Below are 26,419 nucleotides of genomic sequence, written 5' to 3' on the forward strand. Positions count from 1 at the left end.
CGAAGTTTACCTTAGTTAAATTAATCAATTCTCTCATATTTATAATTAGTTCAACTATCCTACCTAATTTACATTATCAGTTTCTGAAGTTCAATATTTCTATTATTCATTTATCGATTTCTTCTTGAGAATTGTACAAGTTTGTTGCCAATTTCTTTGGAAAATTTCTACCCCTTCTCAATATGTTTATTTTTCGATTAAGGGGAGACTACTATGAGTTGTAAAAGTTGCGGGCTATTCGAATGCCATTTCTCATACATTGAAGATCGATTATATATGTCCAAAAATGAATAATTAGTGCAAAAAAATTAATTGTTTATTGTTCATTTGTCCCGCAGACGCTTAAAATATTGAAAATAGTCCAGGGCCTCCAATTTTTGAGCTCTGTGACTTTCTTTTTTTTCAAAATTTTTGAAAAAATGTGTACAATAACAATTACGAATTAGTTTTTTTTAATTCAACTCCTCCAATTGAAAGCCCTGGACTATTTTTAGCAAACGAACAATAAACACTTAATTTTTTTGCACTAATTATTCGTTTTTAGCCATATATAATCGATCTTCAATCTTCAATCGATCCTTCAATCGATCTTCAATCGATCTCATAGTACTTAGAGATGCAAAATGACCGTCATTTTTTAGATCGCGTCATATAACCAAAAAATGACGGTCTTGTGACGGTCATGTGACGCAGAAATTTTCTAACTACAAATGAGTGTCACAAATCATTTGTAACTAAATTGTTGTCAAACCATCTGTATAGTTGCATCATGACGCTCATAACTAATTTCCAATTTGTGACGGTCATGAATAAAACAAAATAGTTTCATCTATATGGCTGGAAAAAAATCGTGATTTCCATTTCAAAGTGCGGATTAGGCCAATACAAAAGGAATTCAACTGAAAATTGACCGAGAAAAAAATAAAGTTTCATCTATATAGATGAAAAATGATTGTCATTTTTTCTTGACAAGTTGTGACGGTCACAGAAGGGGGAGGGGGAATTGTGACAACCGTCGTGAACGCCTCGTCATGTGACGGTCATGTGACCGTCAATGACGGTCATGTGACGCATTTGCATCTCTAATAGTAGTCTCCCCTTAAGAAATATTGAGTGAAAAAAAATCAATAGATTGTCATTTTATCAAAAAAATTACTGTAGTATCATTGAAATATAGAAAAGAAGAAACTTGGAAAATTCATACCGAGGAATTTCCGTAGAAAACAGACATTTTCATACATCATTTGCATTTTGTAACTAAAATGGACTTTTCGGTGTTGGCGGAAAATTAGCTTTTCCGTGATTCCACTTTAAGCGCCTTTGGCGGCTTAACGATTGAAATTAGGAAAATACCGCCATTGACTTTTTTGTAGGAAAGTTAATGCTCTACAAATCATGTCCTATGTATTTTTATCCTACCTACTGCGGTTTCGCCAGCGTAAAGCGAAAATGGTCGTGTAGATGCTTAATTTTGCAGTTTAGAATTTTGTTAAACAATCTCCGGGTCCGCTAAAATCCCAAAAAATTAATATGCGTTTAATATCATTTTTCCGCATGATAGCTATGGTTTTTATCCTTCCTCCATCACCTTTGATTTCAGCGAAAATAAGGTCCTTATTTAACTAGCCTAAAAGAAGCGATAGGATCCCTCAGAAATCCATACTTGAGTTTTTCCATACATAAATAATTCGCAGACTTTTTTCCATTTGAAATGAAAGTAAAATTATTCAATTCTTGTTCTCTCATACCAGGAGTGAATGCTCGATTCTCATATATCCCTTCCCAATATGAAAAAAAATCTCACCATAGTTATGACTACTAATCCACCTAAATTCCACGAAAATAAAGGGGGGTACGCTCAAAGTAAACACTTGACAGGTTGCGTGCACTGTGAAAGCATTGTTGGCGAGTAAGGGGGATTCTCCTGAAGGACTTAACGCCCATTCTCTGGATTATTATAATTTTTATTGATATTACACAATTCAATTTACAAAAAGCAACAGAATTAAATTAAACAAACACAACATCGATTCCATCAACCAAGAGAATTTCACTCTCGGAAAATTTATTGACGTATTTCCAGCGGCTGGTGAACAAAAAATTGCTGTAAAATATATCTATATATAATTTTATATACTACATGTTCTATATAAGCGTATATAAAGCGGTGTGCGCAATCAGAGTTTGGAGTGAGGTCGACTGAGGGGTTTAGGAGGGTGTGGGCGGGTAAGGGAGTAGGGGGTGAGGAATAGAATGCTGTAGGCGTCCCGTAAGCGCCGTTCTATGGTAACCAGGGTTACGGCACGTAACACCACCCACGACCCTCTGACTGTCTTGCCCGATGTGTTTGCTCAATGATTTTATACCAATTATAGGCTATCCCAAGCTCTCGTCCTTGGCTGGTGCACAACTGGGTGCAGGCGCTCTTCACCCACCATTAAACCCGTCGCGTGTTACCCCTGGTGTTTCGCGTTACGTTGAGCCACTGCACCAACCCTCCAGCCCTCACGTGTCTCCCTCATATTTATGATTATTCTTTTTTATAAGCGTTAGACATTAGTGGAGAGAATTTTTCCTACCTAAATACCCAGAGTTGCTCCATCAATTTCACAACTTGATACGTTTCGAATTCTCTTCAATTTTTTTTATAAAATATATATTCTTTCTTCATAAATTATACATAATAAATTACATCATCATTGCATACATGGATTCTTCTGGACGACGTAAAATGCGAGGAATGGGGGGAATAGTTAAGAATTCGGATCTAGTCTAGTGGATATTTATCTAGAAATAATATTTTTATCACACTGTCCATGGAACGGTATTTTCTTCACACTGTCCGTCACACTGTATGACTCGTGTGATTGCATTCCTCGGCTTCGCCTCGGTCTGCAACCCCCACATTCGTCAACAAATTTTTTTTTGGCCTTGTGACGAAAATAGATAATTATGAAGTTGAAAATTCCATTGTCAAAAAATATTGCTCATGTGATTAGCAGCCCTCAGCCGCCAACTTCACATTCGTGGAAATTTCGTCTCACTCGTATCGAAATCCACATTTTGTAGTGATTTTCAAGTTTGCGACTTTGGGAAATATGCAATGTCAATTCCCAGACGAGCAATTGTGAGACGCAAATTTGTGATGTGTAAAGCGAAGCGAAGCGCACACACTTCAGTTCACTATACGCATAATTTCTTAACCCTAGACTGGTCACCAAACGCGACCCGGCGACTTTGGTCACCTTCGCGGGGATTCGCCGCTGTGTTATTTAGGCTTTAGCGTTGCCGAATTTACTCTACACTACCCGGGCGCGTTTAGCGAGTTTCCGGCAACGTGGCGTCATGGGCAATTTCATGTAAGGGGTAACGGAACCGACCATAAAAAGACGTTTACCAAAAACAAATTTTCTCGGATTCTATGCAATAAGAATCAATGAAACTTTTTCCCCGTATTGAGAGTAGCGGAACGCATCGCTCTCTTCTCATGTTTTTCTTATTTATGCAAAAAAAATTGCAAATTATTTAACGACAAGAACTAGGGCAAGGCCGACGCCATTTTATTTGTAGGAATCTACCAAGTCATGGTAGAAAAACCGATTTTTTGTTGATTTTTCTTAGCCGATGACTATTTTCATGAGAAGAGAGCGATCGAGTGAGGTTCAAGACAGATTTTGAGTACAAAAACGTACTTTTGCTGCGTATTTTTTGTAAAAACTTGTTTATGATGATTGGGTGGTATCCAGGAGGTAACATGGCCTTTACAAGGCACCAATTGTAAGAGGGAAGTACTTTTACGAGTCAGAAGATGATATAGAATATTTCCATACCATTATTATTTATTTATATCCATTTATTTATATTTTATAGGATTTTGTACTTTTCACGTGCAAAATCCAAAAAACCACGGGAACCTGCAATACCGATAGGGGGGACCCCTAACCTCTGCATGCGATGGGTTCCGTTACCCCTTAACATGGGAAAAAGTAATTCATCTGTTCGAAATAATTTGTTTTCTTTAGGAATTTTGGGAAATACGTTGTTCTAAAAACCACTATAATTTTTTGAACACTTCAATTGACAAATTTAAATTTTTTTGAATTTTTCCGGTTAGCTATTCAATTGTAATTGAAGAAAAGCGACGCACGGTGGGCTTTCCCGCATAGGGTGACCAACCTAGGGTTAAGTTTGCGCAAGCCGTGCGAAAAATAAGTGTTTTACGCACACTAAACCGTTCCCAAGTGAATTTTTCAAGCAGGTTTTACAAAAAGTTTTTTTCGGACTTATGACGAAAATATACATTTCTTCATTCGCGCAGTAACAAAGAGAAACCAAAGTTTTAGTTTCTAGTGGTATCTTCGTAATGTTTGGAATTGATGCTTAATTTTTATAAATCTATTGTCAACTTTTAACTATTCTAGACGCTAACTGGAATTACCTTAAACGTTAAGGATTTCCATCACTGAAATTGACGCAAGAAATTCGTAAAATTCGGAATCATCTCACAGAAAATTAGTGACAAGATTACTCGATTTCAGAATTTCTCACCCTTTGAATTTAAAAATGCCATAGATCGCTAAAAACTGAAACCTTTTTCTCCGTGAAGTTTGCACGAATGAAATTGAAACCTTAATTTGAGTAGATTCTACGACTTGATTCAAGTCACATAATATATTTCATGATTCAAGCGCCCAATTATCCGAATCACGGTATTTCATTTGAGCGTTGAATCCCTCGGGATGTGTTATCTTAAGTATTCATTTCTCGATAGCTTTTTTTTATTTATGATCGGTACACGCGAGTGAAATAGTATGTTTCGTCATTAGGCCGAAAAAAACTTTCTAGCGAATATGAGTTTGCAGCCCGAGCCGAAGACGAGGGTTGCAATCACACTGATAGAATGATTCATTTATTCCAAACGAGATTCGTTAACTATTAACGAATGGTAGAGTTGAATATGACCAAATGAATACTCGTTAATAGTTAACGAATGATTCACTTGAATGGCGAAAGTCAAGTCAAACAAGGCTCCTCAAATGTACATTCGTTGACTGTTAACGAATGAACATTTGGTGGGACCGAATAGACCCTAACCTCCAACCAAAATCCATTCGTTAACAATAACTAATCCGTTCTATCAGTGCATATGAGCTAGAAAAGTTTTGTAGGCCGTATGTCGAATGATATTTTTTTTCAAAATAGCTGTAAGCAGTGATTCACGAACACTACGCGTTCGTAAATCGCCGCCTTACGGCCGGAATGACAAAAAAAAATTCTTCATATCTCAGTATATGTGATTTTCTTTTCTCTCTATCCCTCATTCTTTGCAAATATCGTAAAACGTGCGGAACACTTCAAAATTTCTATCTACCCTACTGATAGTTTCCATAAATTAACACTGAATATAAATTATTGAGTCGATGTTGAATCCCTTGCATGATCAACCGAGCATTCACCCCGCGACACTTTCTTCTCTTTCAGAAGCGTTACAAATCAGTGACACGAAATTTTCATACGTGACTACACGATTTTCTCTCATCACTTAATACATTCCGAATTTCCTTCGCTTTTCGTATCAAAATATATATATTTCTTCTGTACCATAAAGAATAAATTACTCAATTATCGCACACATTAATTTTCCAAAGTAACGTAAAATTTGATAAATTGAAGAATAATTTAAAATTTCGATCTAGCCTCCTGATAATTCCCATAATCATTCAACTTAACACTGAATGGCTGAATAGATATTGAATCACTTCCATTGTACATCGAGTATCCCCGCCTCGACAGTTCTTCACCTGGCACAATCGTTGGATTTGAATAACAAAAATCGGCCATCATGTTCCTCTGACTATTCAAACGATTCGATCTGATAAAAACATATTTTGATTCACAATGGTTTCAAACATCCACCGATTTGATTCTTACCGATATTATTCATTATGTCACTCACCCGTCGTTCATGAATCGATTGAGTTTGATGAAAATAACACCGACGAGAATGAAGAGGATGATAATACAACCGCCTCCAACACCGCAGGCGATGTAAAACGCCAGGATCATGTCGTCAGTGCTGACCTGAATATCATTAAAACAACCGTGAAACTTTTTCTCCGCGAAAAACAGATGTAATCACTCACCATTGTGGTTGTCGATAAATCTCTTCACCACAAGAACTCACGATCCTGCCCACGAATTTGTCTGTCGCCGTCGTTGTAATCAAAATCGTAAAGTATCCCACCTTCGTTCACCTCATTTAGCTCACTGAGGAGTCCCTATCAGTTCCCTTGTTATCATTTTCAACGTATAAGATAGTCGTTAGATACGCACACACCATGCACTTAATACTTGATTTCATATCGCAATCTTTTTTTAAAAAATCGCACATTAATATCACCGGTAGAATTATCAATCAAAACAATATAAATATCTCGGGAGAATTACTCATTCGTTGTCTCGTTAAGTCACGTCCAAATATCGTGCGACTAAATTTCGTGGTGATTTTCTTCCTCAACTTGAGAATGTCTCAACTGTGTACACAATGCTAATTGGCCCCGATAAAATTCCTTCCTCATTCCTCCCCTCCTTCCACTCAAGACATGCTTGATAATGACTCATTATCGACTTTACATAGAATCAACGGTTTCTCTTCGGTAAACAGGGTAACCAGGTATTTTCCTGGCGAATATTTTACGGGTCATGATGTAGTAGAAAACGTACGGGAGTAGTATTATTACAGCATTGTAAACATTGTACGGAATTGGTCTGGTTGAGCCAAAGGGAGCGAACCATAGACCTCGTCTTGTGGCATCTCTAATGTGATGACTCAGGAAGCTCATTAAGATTATCCAACTGTAGTGTTCCATTCGTACATTGTTCGATACTTTCGAAGTCAACAACATCAATGTCCAGAGGATTATTGGGACTGTTGTGGCGTGTAAGAATGGTCGTTTACTCAAGCGAGTTGCGTCCTGAATAATATTTTTATTTCGTCATTCATGGGGGGGAAAATTTGCGTTCCAAGAATTGGAAGCATACTTTAACACCGACACAGCATTTTCTCGTAAGAATGATCCGTCGTGTTACACACAACGGGGTTACATCATTTTTTGACACATTTTAAGTTTTGCATTGAGACCTTGTATATATGCAGACATTGGAATCTTCATATATCAGTTACACGATGTACATATCAGTAGCGAAGCGGTAAACCGGGTTAAGTCGATTTTGACTATTGGCCAGTTTTTGACGAATATCTGGGAATCTAAAAGAGATAGAAAAATTTTTGTCATGACCTTTTTTGTAGAATCAACTGAGGGTTATAAAAAAGGTAATGAGCAAAATTTTGCTATCTCTCTTAGATTCCGAGATATTTGTCAAAAAATCGCCAAAAGTCCAAATCGACTTAACCCGGTTTACCGCTTCGCTACTGATAGTGAATTCTACTAAATTGAAATGTGTCAATCCAATTACACATTGAGCAATCTGAATCCACATTGTATAATTCAGTAGCGAAGCGGTAAACAGAGTTAAGTCGATTGTGACTATTGGCCAGTTTTTGACGAATATTTCGAAATCTAAAAGCGATAGAAAATTTTTTGTCATAACCTTTTTTGTAAAGCCAATTGAGGGTTATAAAAATGGATGCAAGAACATTTTTTCTATCTCTCTTAGATTCCGAGGTATTCATCAAAAACTGGCCGAAAGTCAAAATCGACTTAACCCGGTTTACCGCTTCGCTACTGAATTGAAAGATTGAAATTCATGAATAGTCAATTTGTTGTTTGCAATTCGATGGGTATAATTTAAATATGTGCACGTGTAGGATTCATTTATTGTTAACAAGATAAATGTGTAAATAAAATACCTAAAAATTTTATCACAACAAGAGATTCGTTAACTATTGACATTATTTGTATTCGTAAGCTGTTGAAAAAGTAAAATATTAAATATTCAACTCTACAACTCATTGATAGTTACCACATCGCTTGAACAGTATGGGAATTGTTCTATTAGTATAGAATAAGAAAAGTGTTATAATTTTTATGAATTTTGTGTTTCTTTTAAACACTAAATTCTATTCTATTGTACAATAGGTATAATTCAACAAAAATTTCAATTAATATTTAAAAAATAGGGGACTACGCCCCCTGCTCGCTCCGCTCGCCACCTCCATATGACCCCCATGATCCTTATTCTGGCCCTGATGACCCTCATGACCCTTAATTATGGAGTGTTAATTTTGAGTACCAATTTTTATAATGTGATGACTCAGGAATTTTTATCACCAGAAGTCGATTTGGATTTGTACAATATAGAGAGATAGTAAATTACACATTTACAATAAATAATAAATAATAAATTTACATTTATTTGTTTTTGGGACGCTTTAAATTTGTTGTGGAATTTTGAAGTCAAAATAGTTTTCTTTAAATAGGTAAGAAATGAGAAATTTAGATTTGTTTTGTTATCTTTGAATTAGTATATGGCTTTATCTTTAATCAGTTATTTTAAGCAATGAGTGTCTCCATAAAAATAGATTATAATGGTTTTTATATTTTGCTTTTTGTAGATGGAAATTTAATATATTGCCCTGATGAGGCGGGGATTTACCACTTGAAACGTTGGCGAATGCTTGAAAATTTATACTTGATTTCATTTTTGATTGTTGAAATTGCCGAAAACCGCGAAATGGCCTAGAGGAATAGGAGGAATTTGAATGAACATTTACAAGGTTGAATTGTACAATGTGGAATTCAGATTGCACTATGTTTAATTAGAATAGTACAATACAATTTATTGAAAGCGTGAGTTAATTCTGGGGGATTGCTATCTACAATTTTACTTTAATTTTAATGTCTAATTTAAGTAAATTAATATCGGAAATCATTATGATTAATTTTGAATTACTTAAATAAAATTACACATGGAAATCTTTCAGAATTAATTCCCGCTCCTAACATATAGCACAATTGGATTCGTAAATCGTGTAATTATAATGTGAAGATTACAATTTCCGGGGACAAGATCTCAATCCAAAACATCACGTGTATCAAAAATGAAGGGCCTCCGTTGTGTGAACTAGGTCATTTTGTCAAGGAAATGCTCGGTTTGAGAGAATGCCAAATTCAAATTTGAATTTCAATTCTTATTTTTTTGATAATTTTCACGATACATTCCTTACTTACAGATAACTTCCAGCTTCTGGCTTGAATGAAATGATCCATATCAATGAGGGATGAGATTAATGTGCAGGAGACAATTTCAATCAAATTTTTAATTATTGCGTCGTTTAATAGAAGGGTTAAGAGGGCCCACGACACACCGGCGATTAATGCATGGGTCACATTGTCGACAACTGCACGAGCCACTGCATGTGTCAAATTATCACTCAATCTGTCTCCAATTAAACAAATTAAGCCCAATGATATCGTAAAAATTGTCTTGAGTATTGCATTGTTGCTAAACATCTCGCCGATGGACACACGTCAACGTGACATAACCCTCACTGATAACAATAACAAATCCCGTTGATGAAGAAAATCCCTGGATTATCGATACGAAGTTTGAATTTTAAAACGTATGGAATGATGATGTGTTTTATATTTTATATATTTTGTTATATTTTATATCATGAAACGTTTATTACCTTTGACGCAATTAGCCAATTCAAGACGCGATTCAAATTCGTCATAAATATGTAGTACACATCACTTTTTTACACATGTGATAAAATTTCTAGTAATAGGAAATTTGCATGAATTTTTTCCGTTTTTTGATCTCAAATTTGAGACCTGAATAATTTATTTTTCATTCACAAATGTTCGAAATATTACTCATTAATTAATAATTAATTGTTAAAACCTCCCCGGTTGCGGCTTGTTGTCGTTTCACGCGAGAAAAAATGCAATAGAAAACTTAGTGAATTCCCTTGAAAATTCTATTTGTTTTTTGCGCTGATTCTATTGGATATTTAATAAGAAAAAGTCAATAGATTTCGAATTTCTGTTTGTATTTTTCTCTTAGATTTTTTCTATTAGAATTATTGGGCACAAATTTTCTAAGTTTTTTCCGCTGGATTTTGTTTTGTTTTGCATTGCAGAATCCGAATGGAAAACTCTCAAAATTGATTGGTCCGCGCGCTCTGCGCGCTTTTGTCTTATGTATTTTGACCGAATTCGCGGATTTTTGAGATTTAAAAATTAAAAATAAAATGGATCTAAGACGAAACCCAACATGTATGATGGCTCAAAATTTTTGTTTTGATTATAGGAATTACTGAAAAAAAATTAAAATAATCAACCGTGACGTAATTAGCCAAATTCAAGTTTTTCAACTTTTTTTTTTCGAAAATTCGTTATTTCGAGCATCTAGAGATTGGAAAAAATTTGGACAAAAAACATCTCCGAACTTGGCTGTCAAAAAAATCTTGAAAAATTTGAGAAATAGTTTTTCAAGCCTCCCAGTCGCAGAAAAAATCGCCATCAATTTTCAAGAGGGTGAGGGTCAGCCGTTGACTCATTTGGCATGGAATACCTCATATAATACATCCGTGTATCCAGTGTGTCCGTTTTTGAAGACAATCTATTCGGCGTATTGTGTTCTAAGATTTGTTGTAAATAATGATAGCATACGTTAAAAATATTACGATAATTCTATATCATATTATATTCTATACTATTCTATATTATATATACTATGTATAATATACAATATATAATAGATACTATAATACTATATGTATTATAAAATATAATGTATTATAATATAGTACAGTAGAACCGTATAGAACCGACGGCGGTGGCTGTAAGTTGAGATGCGAAGCGTGCAAAGCCCGTATGTATTCTCCTACGTTAAACACAAAATTATGTATCCTACGTTTTCTCATGTTTTTTTTCGTAGACATTAAGTATAACAGTGTAAAACCACATGCAGAAAATATTTGGCTAAATAAACGTTTTTAATAAAAAAAAAATAAAAAAGTGGTTAGAGTGTGGGATTGGCATGCGGGAGACCCGGGTTCGATTCCCGGCTGCGGGGCCAAAATTTGTGACACTCTAAATCTTACGGTTTCATTGTCGGGAGTTTCGCAAGAGACGACTGTACCTGGGCAGGTTTTTCCCTAAAATAAGATTTTCCCTTGTCCTTCGGCGAATGCGGTACAGGGGGTTGGGGGGTGAGAAGGGAACAAATCGTAAAGACCCGAACGGGTATACGAGAAGAAAAAGTATAGTATAGAATATAATATAATATAGCATTATCGTAATATCTTTAATGTACGCTATCATTTATAAAAAATCCAATGACACAATACGACGAATAGATTGGCTTCAAAAAACGTTACACTGGATTTTTTTATTAAAGGAGAAAAGTTAGTTTTATATGTTCTGCTGTCAGCTGAAAAAATTATAGAATTTTCCTTGACCATGAAAATAGTACATTACATGCTCGAGTCTTGGAAAACAGATCACCGTCCCCTCGCCTTCGGCTCGGAAGGCAATCTTGCACGTGGGGGACGGTGGTCTGTTTTCCAAGGCTCGGGCATGTAATGTACTATTAGCGACAATTTAACGACACTGGCTAAACATCCTTAAGAGTGCCCACAACAGGGCAGCAATTAATGCATAGGTCAGATTATCACTCAACCTGTCTCCAATTATAACAAATGAAGCCCAATGATATCGTAGGAATCGTAATTCATGATCGCATTATAGCTGAACATCTCTGATGGGTCACACGCCAACGTGCCATGCCCTCACTGTTAACAATAACAAATCAAGTTTATATAGAAAATCAAAATTCAAAAAAAAAATTCAAACGCATGGAATGATGAAGTAGATTTGTTATGTTTTATATGATAAAATGTTTATTACTTTTAACAAGTACAATTAGTGAATACACATCACATAATTAGTATTATTTTTATACATCTGATTAAATCTCAAATTATTGAAAGAATTTCACTACCAAACGCGCCAGAATTTCAATGCAAAACATAGTTTTTATTCAGTTTTTTTGGTTTGCTTAGATTGTATTATTTAAATAGAAATTAATTAACGGCTACAGGTCTGAAAATTTTCGTTAGTTTGTTATATACATCGATTATGAGAATTTTTAGTTTCCTTAAGACTATAATTTTATGGCGCATTCTTTGTTAATAATATCTCACGAGGGACTGGCTTTGTTCTTTTGAATGTTATTAGGGTTTTTCGTTATTTTACCAATCTTCCCTGGGATATTGTCCATCAAGAAATGCGTTAGTGGGGAGGGGGGCAAAATGGACACCCAATTCTCTCTCGAATATTGAAAACTCGGAAATGAATTCATCAATTGACCTCCATCGACATTCCTTACAAATACGAAAATCACGAATTCGATGAGTTATCACCATTTTCCAAACATTTGAGTGAAATAAAACGGGTCTATTTTTCCCCTCTTCCGCTCTACTACTAAGAACGAGTGTAATCAAACCACCATTTCTTGTTCATTCATTATCTTCCGCAAATGAGCTTCACTTCTCAAAATTCTCTAAACGTTATGTATATTACACTGCGGATAGAGGAATGACACCGGTGTATTCAAATACTTGTTTCAACATCCACAAGAATGGTTTCATTATTTTAGAATAACACGTATTTTAGATACCATTGGAGGAGTTTCATATCGGCGAAAATGTTACCAAATTGGTTTCCCTATGTGGAACCGTTTCAATTTTTTTTCTCGTAATATTTTTTATGAAATTTAGCTGAAAGTGCACGTAGAAAAATAGCACCACGAACATTCTACAATCCATTTACGGAATTTGTTTTCTTTCTTTATAATTTTTGTTTATTCACTCCTTGTGGGAAATTTTCGTTGCGATTAATAGTTTAATTACAATCCGTTTCAGTATAAAGTCAAGCCGATTTTAATGTAAGGGTTACAGATCAGTGGAGGAAGACGGAGTGAATGAATCGAATGAGTAATCTCCACCATTCTCCAACTACAGTTTATCACCAAGCCATTGTAATTCCTGACATAGTTAACACTATTCTCTCAGTCGTATCGTAAATAATGATTTAAATGTACATGTTTATGTATATAGAATTTTTTATTCAACTATTGTTATGTATAATTGCATAATTATAATAAGAATTTGTTCGGAAATTATCATGAGAGTTTCTCAGTTTCAGAAAGATCAATTAATCATCACATTTAGATTTTTCTTAATTTTCTCTACTTAATTTTTTTTTTGGACATTAATCATGACCTAATTTATTTAAATTTACAAATGGAACGTCATGTCGTTCACAAGTCGTCGTTCCCTTCAAATTCGCATGCCGAATGGGAAAACTAGACGAAAACAGAAGCCTGACAACTTGAGCACGATAACAGCAAATAAACTTGAAGTGGCACAACCAAACTACGATTAATCTGTGGGTAATTCGTCATTGACACCAGAATTTTTACTAAGAGAAAAAAAAACCAATACAAATGACGACGTTTCAGTGGAGACAGTAGTCTCATGCCTCTCATTGAACACTTGCTGAGTATTGTTCGTTTGGCATGTTGGTTTTGGCGTCATAATGACATAATTTTTCGTCCATTATTAATTAATTAACTAACATGATCACATCTCCGCAGATGCGTCAATTTAATACACACCAAATACTTAGAAATTCGGTACATGGTCAATTGCGTCGTAAAAAAATGATAAATACACGAGGAAAATTGATGATAATCAATGTCATGTACTTCTCAATTGCCTCACCCATTAAATGCCAACAATTTAAAGAATGTTGAGCTGAAAGAGAGATTCTTTCGCACATATTCATACACAAAATGACACTAGATATGACAAAATAATAATTAAAATACCTAGAACAAACGAATCATTTAAAAAATTACTTGGATCGCCACGAAAAAAGAAATTCCCATTATCGATGAGCACTCAATAATCACGTGAATCAACGTAGCACAAAAATACGCAGTAAATTGGTCACCCAAGTCAAGTTATTAACACTCGGTCATATCGCATAACTTCAGTCTCTTATGTAATGTACCTCTGAAATATTTGTTATGTTGAATATCTTTGTCGATGTGAATGGGTCCGTGGCACACCATATTCCTCATGGGAACAAAAGCCATATCTTCAAACGTAATCTCTCTTGTTTGATGATTTCATTGGTTTCTTCTTGTTCGATCTTTTGTAACTCTGAGTCAGGTTGTAACTCGGTGCACTAGTAAATGCATATTTCGTGTATGCCACGGGACTTGTTTCCTAATTTCTATCCCTATAAAATGATAACGGTCAAAAAAATTGGAATTACGATTCAAGTTCTGTAATGAAATGGTAAAACTTGAAAAGTCGACTCATCGCAGCGGAGTTCTCAAATGGAGATTGTTCCATGAAATGTTTAAAATCGAGATCAGCAGGATAATATTCTTGTTTCGCCACGGCGGGCGCAAAGTAATCTGACTTTGTGCCTACGCCGAGGTGAAAAATACGGTTCTAACCACAGGAGGTGAAATAAAGGACCCTTAGGATGAATGCTCATGGAAAACACAATACAAACAATTAATAACCACCAAACTACGGCGAAAGACGAACGCTAATTGGCGTCCAAATTCTTGACATTTTATTGACAATTTTTGGTAAAAATTTGAGATAAAAAAAAACTTTTTGAGTAATTAACGATTAAAAAAAAACGTTTTCTTGTATAAACCCCGTCAAATTGAAGATAATGCATGACGTCTTTTTAAAGGTTTCTCATGTTCTTTGAGTGAGTCAAAGGACGATTTGATAGCTTGAAACTCCGCAGAGATATTGCGGCCAATTTGGGAAAAAAAAATTTTTTTTGGACAAAAACTAGAAATTTCCTAAAAATCATAACTCTCTCAATTATCCATATTTTTCACTTGTTCTTTTTTCAAAATTTTTGTCTAATTATCATCGTTTCAGAAAAAAAATGAAACAGAAATCCCCAGCATCGAATTTTTGTCCTGCTGATGGGGCGTGGATCTACTCATATCCGGTATGAAAATTTTTCGATCGTTCGGGCTCATCTTGTTCGTCAAATATAAATAGTATATCAATTCAAGTCCGTCGATAACCGGAGAGGCCAATACCTAACATCCCACTAATCTTCAATAAAGGAATGAATTACTGATTGTTTTTGTGATTAGTAATGGAGCAGAATCGATTTATCATTACCATATTAATGGTGAGTGGAGAAAATAACATTTTGATTACGTTTCCAATAAATGAAGGAACAAAATATACTTTTCATTACCTCGTTATTGGCTAATGATGGCGATATCCATTTTTATTACTCATTCGATTACTAATCGTAATAAACCAGATTTCGCGCTTGATCCTTATTATTTAACTCCGATAATTATTTTTTGTGAATATTGTGTGAATAACAGATGAGGGTACTGAAGCGTAGTGCGAAAAGTGCTTAAACGAAATACAAAAAAAATCTCCAATCTCGATTCAAGTGTGAAAGAAACTTCTGGAATGGAGCGGAGAATCCTAAGAGGAAGTCAGTATTCCTCTCATTGTCAAAAGTTTTTCAACTTAATCGCCTGAAGCTCTCTACTTCAGCAATGATACCGAACATTTTCGGGGCACGTTATCTTCCAAACTTCGCAAAAGTAAAGTCATTCTAAGTATTGTACTATTCGGTACTGATGAAAAGCACTTTCTTTAGAGTGTGATGAAAAAACTCGCTGTTATTAACACCGATTAAACAATAAAACGAAATGTAGTTTCCATTATTGATCACTATCATGGAAAAAGAATCTATAGTTACGATATTTCATCAACAGTGTAATTAAAATCTCAACGATCGATATTACCTCTTAAAGAAATGATGGAAATATTTCGGATCTCTTTATTGATTATCGAGAGACTGATTCTTACAGAGAACGTCCCTTAATAATCCTACACGACTGAATTTCCAGACGACAGTATAGTCAACACATTCGTCCTGTCGTCAAACGACTTGATTTGTTTTACCATTTCAGTACAGAATTAATTTTATCAATTTTTCAATCCATTGATGCAAACAAATCTACATACCCAGGGCCTGGATAGTAATAAGGAGGTGGACGTTCATATTCAGTGCTTAATGGTGGAGCACCAGCCGGCGGCTGATACCTTGGTGGCCCGCCATTTGGAAAATCCCAATTTCTACAATAACAAAATATCACATCTAAATATAACACTCACCTACACATCGACAAATCATCAAAGTAAACAAAAAAAAAGACAAATGAAAATGAGCCATTTAATGTACGCACGACTTCATTATTCCACATATTTACTTGATTCTTTATAGACTACATATCACATTATTATCATCAAAAATACTGGGGAACATAAAGTAAACAATACAAATGTTGAAAAACCTATATGATTGTGAATAATTATTGTGATCGCTAAAATACGTTTGGACAAAACATCAAAGTATTATTCGAACATTACGCGACAATTAAACTCTGTAAAATATCCTTTGTTCCACATAAGAGTGACTCTTACGACTTACGTGTGTGCATTGGGTGTATTTGGACGTGGTAAGGGTGTCCTCAAGCAAGGTTCCCACTCACCTGTAAATAATGGGGAAAAAAGCTCGTGACCAAGTGTCGGTCTGACTACAACATTCTCTTTAGCCTCTTTAATTGTTTTTTTTCTCTTTCTAATAATAAACAGACAAGGAACTATGTCAAAAATGGCACAACACAAAGATAAACTCAATGAGTGGGAACCCTGCGCATTTACTGTGTTAAATATTGAAAAAAAAAAAAATATATATATACCCATGAATGTCACCACTATTACAATTGTTATTACGTGTTATGTTTGGAGCAACCATAAACAATATGAAATTAAACATTTAATGAGTATTTGGTTATTTTGGGCAATGGAAAATAAACGATTAAATAAACATAAATATGAAGCTCCAAACGCATTACAAAAGCGATCAATTTTAACCGGTTTATTAAACTTACTGCGACTCTAGCGGGATACTATAGACTTTATTTGGACTTTCAGGTTTTGAGGTCGCAACACGATCATGGCGTTGCCATGAACGGGCGAAACTGCAATGGAAATTTAAAATACTCCTTTATTTACGTGTTCTCAATTACTCATTTTGTTTCCATTCATTCTTATCATCTCTTCATTTCTTTACCATCCTCTAGAATAATTGCAATTGTTCGTTGGTCTCGCAATTGAAGGGGAGAGTCGACTCCTGATGATTAGCTTTTGCTTCTGAAAATTTTTGATTCAGGCTTATTTGTTCAACTTACTTTGGCGCAAGATCGGAGTATCTCGAGTCGTGGTGGGATGAGCCTTGATGAGCATCAGCAACTCTTTCCCTACCAGTGTAGACCCCCGCTGCTGCTGGGCCATCATAACTCTCCACGTAGGCAGAGGGATGATGCCTGCTGTGTGCCTTATGCTTCTTATCGTGTACACTGAAAAAAGACGTCACTCATCATAAATAACTGTTGGTTAATCCTCCACAGGGAGATCAGAGAAATTAAAAGAATTCGAGATACCACTCAAAGCACCGACAGAGGATCAACAAAGGCGCAAGGAGAAATTCAAAAAAATCATCTAGTATACTTACTGAGCTAAAGGCATGTTATCCCTGTCGGCATATGCGTCATACAGATATTCTCTGTAATTCATCGTGTTAGTGATTAGAAATGGAAAAATTGTTGATAAAGAGTTTAGTTTTTACCCTCTGTTTTATTCCAACAGTGAAAATTTGAAATCAATGGGAGAAGAGACATTTTCATGCTTGAAAATTCCCCGGAAAGTTTTTCCATCGAGAAATCATAAAACAGGCGAGTAAAAGAGAAAATATGAGTTTTATTGAAAATTTTACTTACGTCTCGACTAGGGGCCCTGGGTATGGATCGGATTTCTGGTAAAGGGCACTGAGCTTGACACAGAGAACGATTGTCGGAATGAAGAGAATCAGGGTCCAGCCGACACTCGCCCAAAATCCGTTCTGAAAGATGGTAAAAAATCAAACTCGATATAAATATAAATATACTCGAAATATATAAATATTTCTCAAAAAATGTAAAAGTCAGAAACAAAATTAGAAAGTTTACGTTTGGGGGAAAATTGATGAAATAATTTGAAATCTGCAATTTTTGAAAATAACGAGCATTGTCTATAAATAATTGATTAACAATCAATTTTCCACCCTCAAAATCATTTGGTCGGAATTCTAAAAAAATTATTCATATTCAGAACTTTACCAGAAATCGATTTTATGCTTAACAAATAAGGTTTCCAAAAGTTTAAACAATTTTAATTATTTATTCATGAACAAAAAATGTTTAAAAGAATAATAATTCGGTGGAAAATGTAATTTGAATGACGCTGAATATTCATGATTTTTTTCAAATTTTTCTCACGGAATTTAATTGACTAAATTCTTGATTGAAGATGGTTGAATCTATAGTGTGGTCTGTACCAAACTGTAAAAGATACTTCGAAATCGTCAAACTGTTTTACCGCTTTACTCCTAATTTGTGACCGGAAAATATTCGTTTTATGCAAAATAAGGGACAGCAGTTTTTCGTTTCAGCTATTCAATAATCACAGATAAGGAATAAATTCTTAAGTAAAATAATAATGAGGATATGAGAGCAATCTTGCAACTTGGGGACAAAGGAGAATCAAACAATTTTTTTTGGAGAATTTCCATCCTTTAATTTCTTTAACTCAAACCAGATTTTTTTGAGAATTGGTTCGTTTTTCTCTCAGTGTGGAGTTAATTCTGGAATTAAGTGGTGACGAGAGATAAGGTTCTAAATAATGAAGGGATTATTCCGCAAATAACTCCGGAAGCACGAAATTCAGATTAATGAGACATAATTTAGTTTTTATAGTCCATAAAATTCTTGAAATATTCAACTGCTGATTCATATGACATTTGAATTGATGTTGGACTACGAAATGTTTTAATTCAATGAAAATTCAATGGTAAACCAAATTTCAGTTTGATGTAATGATGAAAATGCATGGAAATCATGAAAATTCAAGCAACTATCACCTTGAACTATCAGGTTATTCGAAATTCTATTCAATGCTATATTCAATTGTCAAAATTAATTCGAAGGTCCAAATTATTATTAATACTTCTACATTTATTGGATTTAGAAAAACGCCATTTCCTCGCGATCCATTAAAAACTCATCTTCCAAACGATGTCTTGATTGTGTTTATTTCTGTTTTCATTATCGAAGATTGTTCCAAAATGCTACTCAGTCTGAAATTACGCAGGAGACCTCAAGAATTATGAGTATACAATTTTTCAAGGTAAAAAAAAAACACGGAACTTTATCAAACAGATTGCAATTGTCACGCAAAATTGCAAATAACTGAATTATATTCAGAAATGGCTGTCAGATTATTACATGTGTTAATGCAATATCCTCCTTATTGAACTTATTTTCTAATATCAAATAAGGACGCTCTTTGAAAATGTTTGGCATTTTCTCATTTTTTATGATGTAAAACCAGATAGGAATTGAAGAATATTTAAGATCAAAAGTAACAATATAGATAACGTTTGAAAGATAATATATCCAGGCCTTCAGCTCACTTCTAACTCTCAATCTTGCAAGTTGGCATCTAAAGAAATATGAGTGTACAATTTTTCAAAGATGAAAAAACACAGAACTTTTTCAAACAGATTACGGCTTTCTGCAATTCCGCAATAATTTATTTATTTGCAAACAAAATTACAAATAAATAATTTGTAATTAATCATTTGTAATTTTGTTTGCAATAAATTATCCATCTGCGATATCCTCCTTATTGAACTTGGTTTCTGATATCAAATAAGGACGCTCTTTGAAAATGTTCAGCATTTTCTCATTTTCATTTTTTATTGGATCCTCATAAATCTGCGGAGATTCATTCGTGATGTAATACCAGATAGGAATTGAAGAATATTTAAGATCAAAAGGAGCGAAACAGATAACGTTTGAAAGATAATATATTCAGGCCTTCAGTTCTCTTCCAACTCTCAATTTTACAAGTTGGCATGTAAAGAAATATCAGTGTACAATTTTTCAAAAGTAAAAAAACAGAACTTTTTCAAACAGATTGCGGTTTTCCCACAAAATTGCAAATAAATAAATTATCCTCAGAAATGGCTATCAGATTATTATATGCCTCAATAAAGTATCCATCTGCGATATCCCCCTTATGCGCTCTTTGAAAATGTTCAGCATTTTCTCATTTTCTTTTTTTATTGAATCCTCATAAATCTTTAGAGATTTCTCTGTGATGTAAGACCAGATAGCCATTGAAGAATATTTAATATTAAAAGAAACGATATAAATAACGTTTAAAAGATCCCGACATTTTTCCCCTCAAGGTCATCAGGTCCATCCAAGATATTTACAAAAAAATAACCCGTATGAACCTTTGCAATTCATCTCCAACCCTCTAACCATGCAAACTAAATGAATTAACAGAAAAAAAATGAAAATAAGAACTCACGAATGGGTCCAGAATTTTGTTACACCCAGCAACAATAGTCGCATTATAAGCATTAGAGACCGGTCCGCATCTGCCGACAGTTTCCTTCGAGTTCCTGATGAGATGTTCCAAGAAATCATTGACCTGCTGCAGAAAAGTCTCACCAAACTTGGTAGCAAGATAATTAACATATTCTGGACCATCTTTATTCAAAAACTGCTGAGCACTCATGACCTCATGCACCAAGTTAAGAATAGCCTCAGGCATAGAGCTATGGTTGAATTTAATGTGCTCCTCGAGCGTCATAGCACTCTTACTAAGCTGTTCGCTGAGTGACGTCATTGGCATTACTAAATCCTTATGATAATGCTCCAAATCGTGGGCATTTTTAATTAAGCTGTCCTTTATCTCCTCGTGACCAGGTGGTAATTCAGCAGCCACTTGTTTCAACTTATTACCAAGATGCTCCAAGTTAATGTTCGTTATATTATCCTTCAAGAGTTCAGCATACTGATAAAATTTGATATCACTCAATCCACTCTGCGCCAAGTCATTCAGTTTAGCTGTGGCACTCTCAGTCAAGATAATAATTCCCGGCTTTAAATTAATCATTTTTCGTAACTCATCGATTGTGCTACTGATAGCATAACGCTCAACGTAACTCCTCAGTGAATCAAGCTCAATAAGATATTCCAATTTCAGGACTTTGTAGAGTGTCTCATTGGCATGACATTTAGTGAGTATCCAGCTCATGTTTATGTCTGCGTGCTGATTGTTTGGATAAAGCAAACTTTTGACCTGTACAAAATCATCGACCAGCTTGAACATGCGATTGTCACGAGGATTCTTCAGTGGTTCGCAAATCCCTCTCTGCACCACAACACCTGTTATCATGTGCGCTGAGGTGATAATCATGAGTGCGCTTGTCAATAAAAATATTATCCAAACAGCTAACATTAAGAATCTCGCCCCTGAGCCTTTATTGCAGCAGTCGTCACCATAGCCATCTGGGCGTTTTCCACATATACCACAGCAGAGCCCAAATGTCAGGCACATGAGGACTGTCAGCAGAATACCAGAGACACCGAGACCCATGTAATATCTGTACAATGAGTATTGGTCTATGTTGTCCTGGGCTATTTTCAAGTGGGGAATGTAGACTCTATTGATATCTCGATTGATCCTATCAATCATACTCGTGATGTTGTTTGCCGTCTCTGATAGTGATTGACCGGCCTTTCTTATGCTTGTGCTGACGACGGGAATCGTCTGATTGACGGCGCGCTGGATGTCACGTTGAATCCTCAGGAAGGATTCCTTGCCCTGACGCACCTCAGAGACAATGTTGCCTTCCATCAGGGATGTTATGTTACGTAAGGCGAACGTAACATCAGGAAGCTGGAAATTGAAATATTTTCGATAATTTATCGATGCTTAAATATCAGAACCACAGATTCAACTCTCGATTTAGCTTTATCATTAATTCACCTTGGGGAAGTATTGATCCAAGTACTGCATGTAAATTGCAATTGAGGAAAATTAATAGGTTTTATCGATTAAACTTCCATGACAAGTTTCATGATGATTTAATGGCTCACCTTATCGAATTCAACCTGCACCGATAACTGATTAATTTTGAAGTCCTGCAACAGTTGCTCACACGCATGAGTCTTGCATGCTGCCAAACTGTGTAGCAAGTCTTTTTTAACTCCCCTAACTACGATATCTAGTTGGCTGGCATTGGTCCTCAATTCCTGGGTTATTTGATTCATCATTCTCAAGTCTTGTCTTATTGCATCCAATCCAGAGACGATGTCACTCAAATTTGTCAGGGAGACGGCATGAGAATAAATGGCAAGCTCCTCAGTGACTATTCTACCGCTCGCTTGAAGTATTTTATTCAGAGTTATCTCGAGTTCGTTGTAGTTTTCCTTCAGGAGAGTATTTATTTGCAACTTGGTTGTTGTTAAATATAACTCCAGGTCCTTCAAACTTGTCTTTGCTTGGCTCGGAAGGTCTTCTGTACCCTCTTGCATGTATTCATTTGTGACGAATGCACAGACCACTCCAAATCTGTATCCAGAGATTAAGGTTAATTAAGATTAACATTAATTGTTGGTTGAAAATGAATAACTGGGAATTTATCTCGTAAACAAGTGACTCCGCTAGAATATTTGTGAGTAACTTTTTTCATTGTTGGAGAAATTTCCGACGAGAGTTTCTAAAACTACTCGCTTTAGGAAATGTAGGTCGAGAATAAATATTATCTATTGACTGTTGTTTTGGGCCATATTTCGGTCAGCAGTAAGATAATTAACGGGAAAAATAATTTAAAGAATTAAAATTCAATAATAGATTTGAAGGGATGACGACACTCCGAACGTACAATTTAGTTCTCTCCACGTGCATTTGACTTATATGAAAATTTATGTGCAATAAAATTGTTTTTCATGCAAATCATATTTTTTCTATTCCGTAATCAGCCGTGACCAAACTCAATTTATGAATTCGCGGCTGAGCTGTGAATGGTTTGAGATAAGTCGACAATTTTACTCAACTCTTCATGAAGCTGAAGTTAGCAGGATATTCACCAGCAGAAGATTCAATTTAGGGGTTTTTTAGTGTGTAAGGGTTAAACAATCACATGTGCAAATGTTTTTCAAATGCGAACGAGTTTGTACATGACCTGGAAATATTCGGACGACCCTAGATACGCCTAAAGACAATTTTTCGCTAGTTTCAGCTTTATCCAATTTTCCCGAATGAACGGTTCAAATAGAAGAAAAACAGGTGGGAAATTGCTCTTGTATTGCATATAGTATAGTTATTTTTGCTAATAAATGAGCAATATGCTTCTCAATGGTTATTTTGCACATGATTTCCTTCTATCATGTATGATTCATTGTTAACATAAACATTTTATTTATATACTTGGATGAATTTGAAACATTACATTTGATGAAACCATCAGAAAACTCACTTTCAGGGAAATTCATGAAAAATTCGAAATTTTCAACAATCATCATAAAAATCAAATCAACCAATATAGCTATCGTAATCATCTTTTAACTTGAATTTAATTGCATTAAAACAAACATTAAACAAACATTTTCTTTTGAAGCATGATATCCAAAGATATCCCGGGAATTATAATTTTCAAAAAATACAGAATTTTCGCAAATTTTCAAATAAATCAAAATAACGATTATTCATCATTCAATCAATTCAGAACCTTTTTTTTAGTTATCGTAAAAAAAAAATTTCTTGAAAAATGTTATAAATTAATAAATGAATTAAATTTTAATTAATGGCGATGGATAGGGCACAACAATACCATTTGAGGAAAAACAAAGATTCCATTCCATCGATTCATTAGCAAACGATCGAAGAAAAATTTGTTTGCCTAAAAATAGCATTTTCGGACTTTTTGGATCATAATGGGTCGATATAACAGAAAAAATCTTAAACTTAAATTTGAACGATTACAATGCTTCCATTCGGAAGCAAAAATAATATAAATTGCACCGGAAACAACTATTCCAGGAAGCTATAAATGTATATTATACCTTTCTTCATTCAACTAATTTGTTATTTGCTCTCAAAATAATCTAAATAAAAAATATTATTTCATGTGGAAGAGATTTTGCCTAATATGTACCCCCCACTGACAAGGTTAATGTACAATAAATAACTAACATAATAAGATAATTAAGAATATGACAAAGACTATCTTGCTGCATACTGCAAAATATGGCCCAAAGAGATCAATATTCAAGAAAACTCGTTCAAAAGCATATTATCAACTTTAATAAATATGATCGTAGAAAGGAATAATACGAAATTTAAAAAGAAAAAGAAGTTGAAGAATTTCATTCCAGCAAAGGCCTATAAATAATGGAGTAAATTAAACTTCAAGAGTTCTCAAGATGTCGAAACATCGATTCTTCACCCACAAAAACTTATGAGAAAATTAATAGGAAGTGAACTGACAAAAAGTCCTCCGAAGTGGAAATTTCCCACAGCTTCCGACGAAACACTTATCACGACTCATTTCCTCGCAATTTAACAAGAGATTATTTCTCTTTTTCATCTAAATATTTTTCTACAGCAGTGCAACCTTCTCGTCCCACTTGACAGATGATTTGATTGAGTATTTAAAATCGTCATTCGTGCCTCTCAACACTGATAATTCGATCAAAACAATGGATAAGATAATTACAGTATGATTGTAGCAACGCAAATGAGGATAAAGCTGAGAAATACTTTGCGGCAGTGATCATGTTTTTTGTCAAACGGTTGGCTCCTTGCACCACAGTGTCCAGCACAACGGCAGCAGCAGAAAAAAAGTCCAACACATGGCAGTATTGCAGCAAGTAAGAGGCCGGCAACAGCGAGTCCTGCCAGTCCACCATAGTGAGTGACAATGATTTTCCACTCTTTAGCAGGATCGGCAAACTCCAAATGTCGATCATTTACCGTTATCATTCCTGCAATCAGATATGACCGCCTCATTTCCACAATCTCCATTATCTCCACAAAAACCCTATCAATAAAAATTGCATAGGCCTGAGAGTTGAATGGAACGTTCCTCGTATGTAGAGTAAGAGATAAGCGACGACTTCCGTGTGAGATTATGTGTCATCATCAGGTGGCCCCGCAGATGACCAACAAACACGCGCCCTCGTACTCCCAATTTATCAATAAACTCCCTCAAATTCTGTAAATTATGCAAATTTTGGAGAACAAAGTGTGACAGGAGGATGTCTTTTGTCGTGTTCTTATCCCTCGCACAATATTTACACAAATCTACTGTCCACGGTCACCTCACAACAATTCAGTTATGCATCGCCATTGATAAGATAATGCTTTAAAATTTAAAGTGCAATGAACGATCGATAAACCCGGATTACCGTTCTAGTTTCCCATAACTATGACGAAGCACCAAAGCCATCTACTTCATAGCAAAAATGAAAAAAAAAAGCCCAAAATTATTTTCCCACAGAGATTCCACGAGTTGGAACCGAAATTTTTTCCAAAATTCTTTCAATACCAATAATCCCCTAATGTTTACCAACAGCATTGTACCCATTCATACGCTGACACGTCGGCCATTTTAATTTAAGTCTCTATGGGGGGGAAATTGTCATTGTTCGTTTGTGACCGAATGAACGGATTCCAGGGCGTAACCATGAGACAACTCACGTCACGTCTTCAAATCGCCCTTCAAAGAACAACCAACTGATAAACAATTGAAAAATCGTGAGAGAACATACCCTCCGGATATGCCTGCTTAGACTGCACAATATCAATAAACAGATTAGTAACATTGTACAGTTGTCCCATGCCCTTGGGATTGAACTTTGTTGTTGCATTGTAAGGCAGTCCCGTTGTATTAACAGATGTAAATTCAACAGCCTGAGATGCCATCATCTCCTGCAACTGTCGATCCAAATCCTTGCTGATGGCACGCATTCTCGTCGCAAAGTCATCCTCAGTTAGCACTGTTTTGGGTAATAAAACACCACAGAATAACACCAAAACGATACAACTCGAGTGTTGAAGTTTCCTAGCCATTTTGTTAATTGGCATTTTCGGGATTGTATGGGGCTCGGGCGCACGTAGACGCGCCACAAGCCACAACACAACCGTTCGCCCCGTCAACAGCCGTGCACTGCCGTGAACTGAACGATAAAAACCCAAGCACGAAGGCTTAATACCAATACAACACAACTTCCTGCTCTCTCGTACGTATATCTCAATGACCACGCTACATCTGTAACTGTATTTTATCCGCGTTTGTGTTTGTGTTGGCAGCTGTGGAGTGGGGTTAACTCACACCAACAGTTGCCTAACTAAACGACTATTTATTATTGGTGTGTGGCCGTTCTCAGCCTCTCTCACTCGCTCGCCATAACGATGGCT

The 26,419-nt window shown here is 35.3% G+C and overlaps 3 protein-coding genes across 7 annotated transcripts; all 3 read right to left on the reverse strand.

Annotated features, from left to right (window-relative positions):
• Window positions 1-5,146: 5,146 nt before the first annotated feature.
• On the reverse strand, window positions 5,147-6,557 carry LOC107045803. The gene is made up of 3 exons (XM_015268164.1): window positions 6,144-6,557; window positions 5,957-6,081; window positions 5,147-5,872 (listed from the first exon to the last, which is right to left on the reverse strand). Exons 1-3 carry the CDS (start codon window positions 6,144-6,146, stop codon window positions 5,680-5,682), a joined length of 321 nt encoding a protein of 106 aa, XP_015123650.1. The 5' UTR covers window positions 6,147-6,557; the 3' UTR covers window positions 5,147-5,679.
• Window positions 6,558-6,610: 53 nt separating this feature from the next.
• On the reverse strand, window positions 6,611-9,495 carry LOC107045793 (transmembrane protein 267). The gene is made up of 2 exons (XM_015268152.1): window positions 9,192-9,495; window positions 6,611-6,974 (listed from the first exon to the last, which is right to left on the reverse strand). Exons 1-2 carry the CDS (start codon window positions 9,471-9,473, stop codon window positions 6,630-6,632), a joined length of 627 nt encoding a protein of 208 aa, XP_015123638.1. The 5' UTR covers window positions 9,474-9,495; the 3' UTR covers window positions 6,611-6,629.
• A 2,489-nt stretch (window positions 9,496-11,984) lies between these two features.
• On the reverse strand, window positions 11,985-26,328 carry LOC107046204 (prominin-like protein). Of its 5 annotated transcripts, XM_015268757.1 has the most exons (11): window positions 25,771-26,328; window positions 24,717-24,984; window positions 22,096-22,570; window positions 21,986-22,009; window positions 20,519-21,895; window positions 17,884-18,005; window positions 17,619-17,669; window positions 17,296-17,463; window positions 16,996-17,085; window positions 16,067-16,177; window positions 11,985-14,276 (listed from the first exon to the last, which is right to left on the reverse strand). In XM_015268757.1, the coding sequence occupies exons 1-11, from the start codon at window positions 26,084-26,086 to the stop codon at window positions 14,264-14,266; spliced, it is 3,015 nt and encodes a 1,004-aa protein (XP_015124243.1). In that variant the 5' UTR covers window positions 26,087-26,328; the 3' UTR covers window positions 11,985-14,263. The 5 variants fall into 5 exon arrangements, with proteins under 5 accessions (XP_015124243.1, XP_015124252.1, XP_015124261.1 ...); XM_015268766.1 differs by lacking the exon at window positions 21,986-22,009; XM_015268775.1 differs by lacking the exon at window positions 17,619-17,669.
• Window positions 26,329-26,419: the final 91 nt, after the last annotated feature.

The sequence above is a fragment of the Diachasma alloeum genome, unplaced genomic scaffold (genome assembly GCF_001412515.2).
Source record: "Diachasma alloeum isolate Michigan unplaced genomic scaffold, Dall2.0 Dall_scaffold_00181, whole genome shotgun sequence".
NCBI lineage: Eukaryota > Metazoa > Arthropoda > Insecta > Hymenoptera > Braconidae > Diachasma > Diachasma alloeum.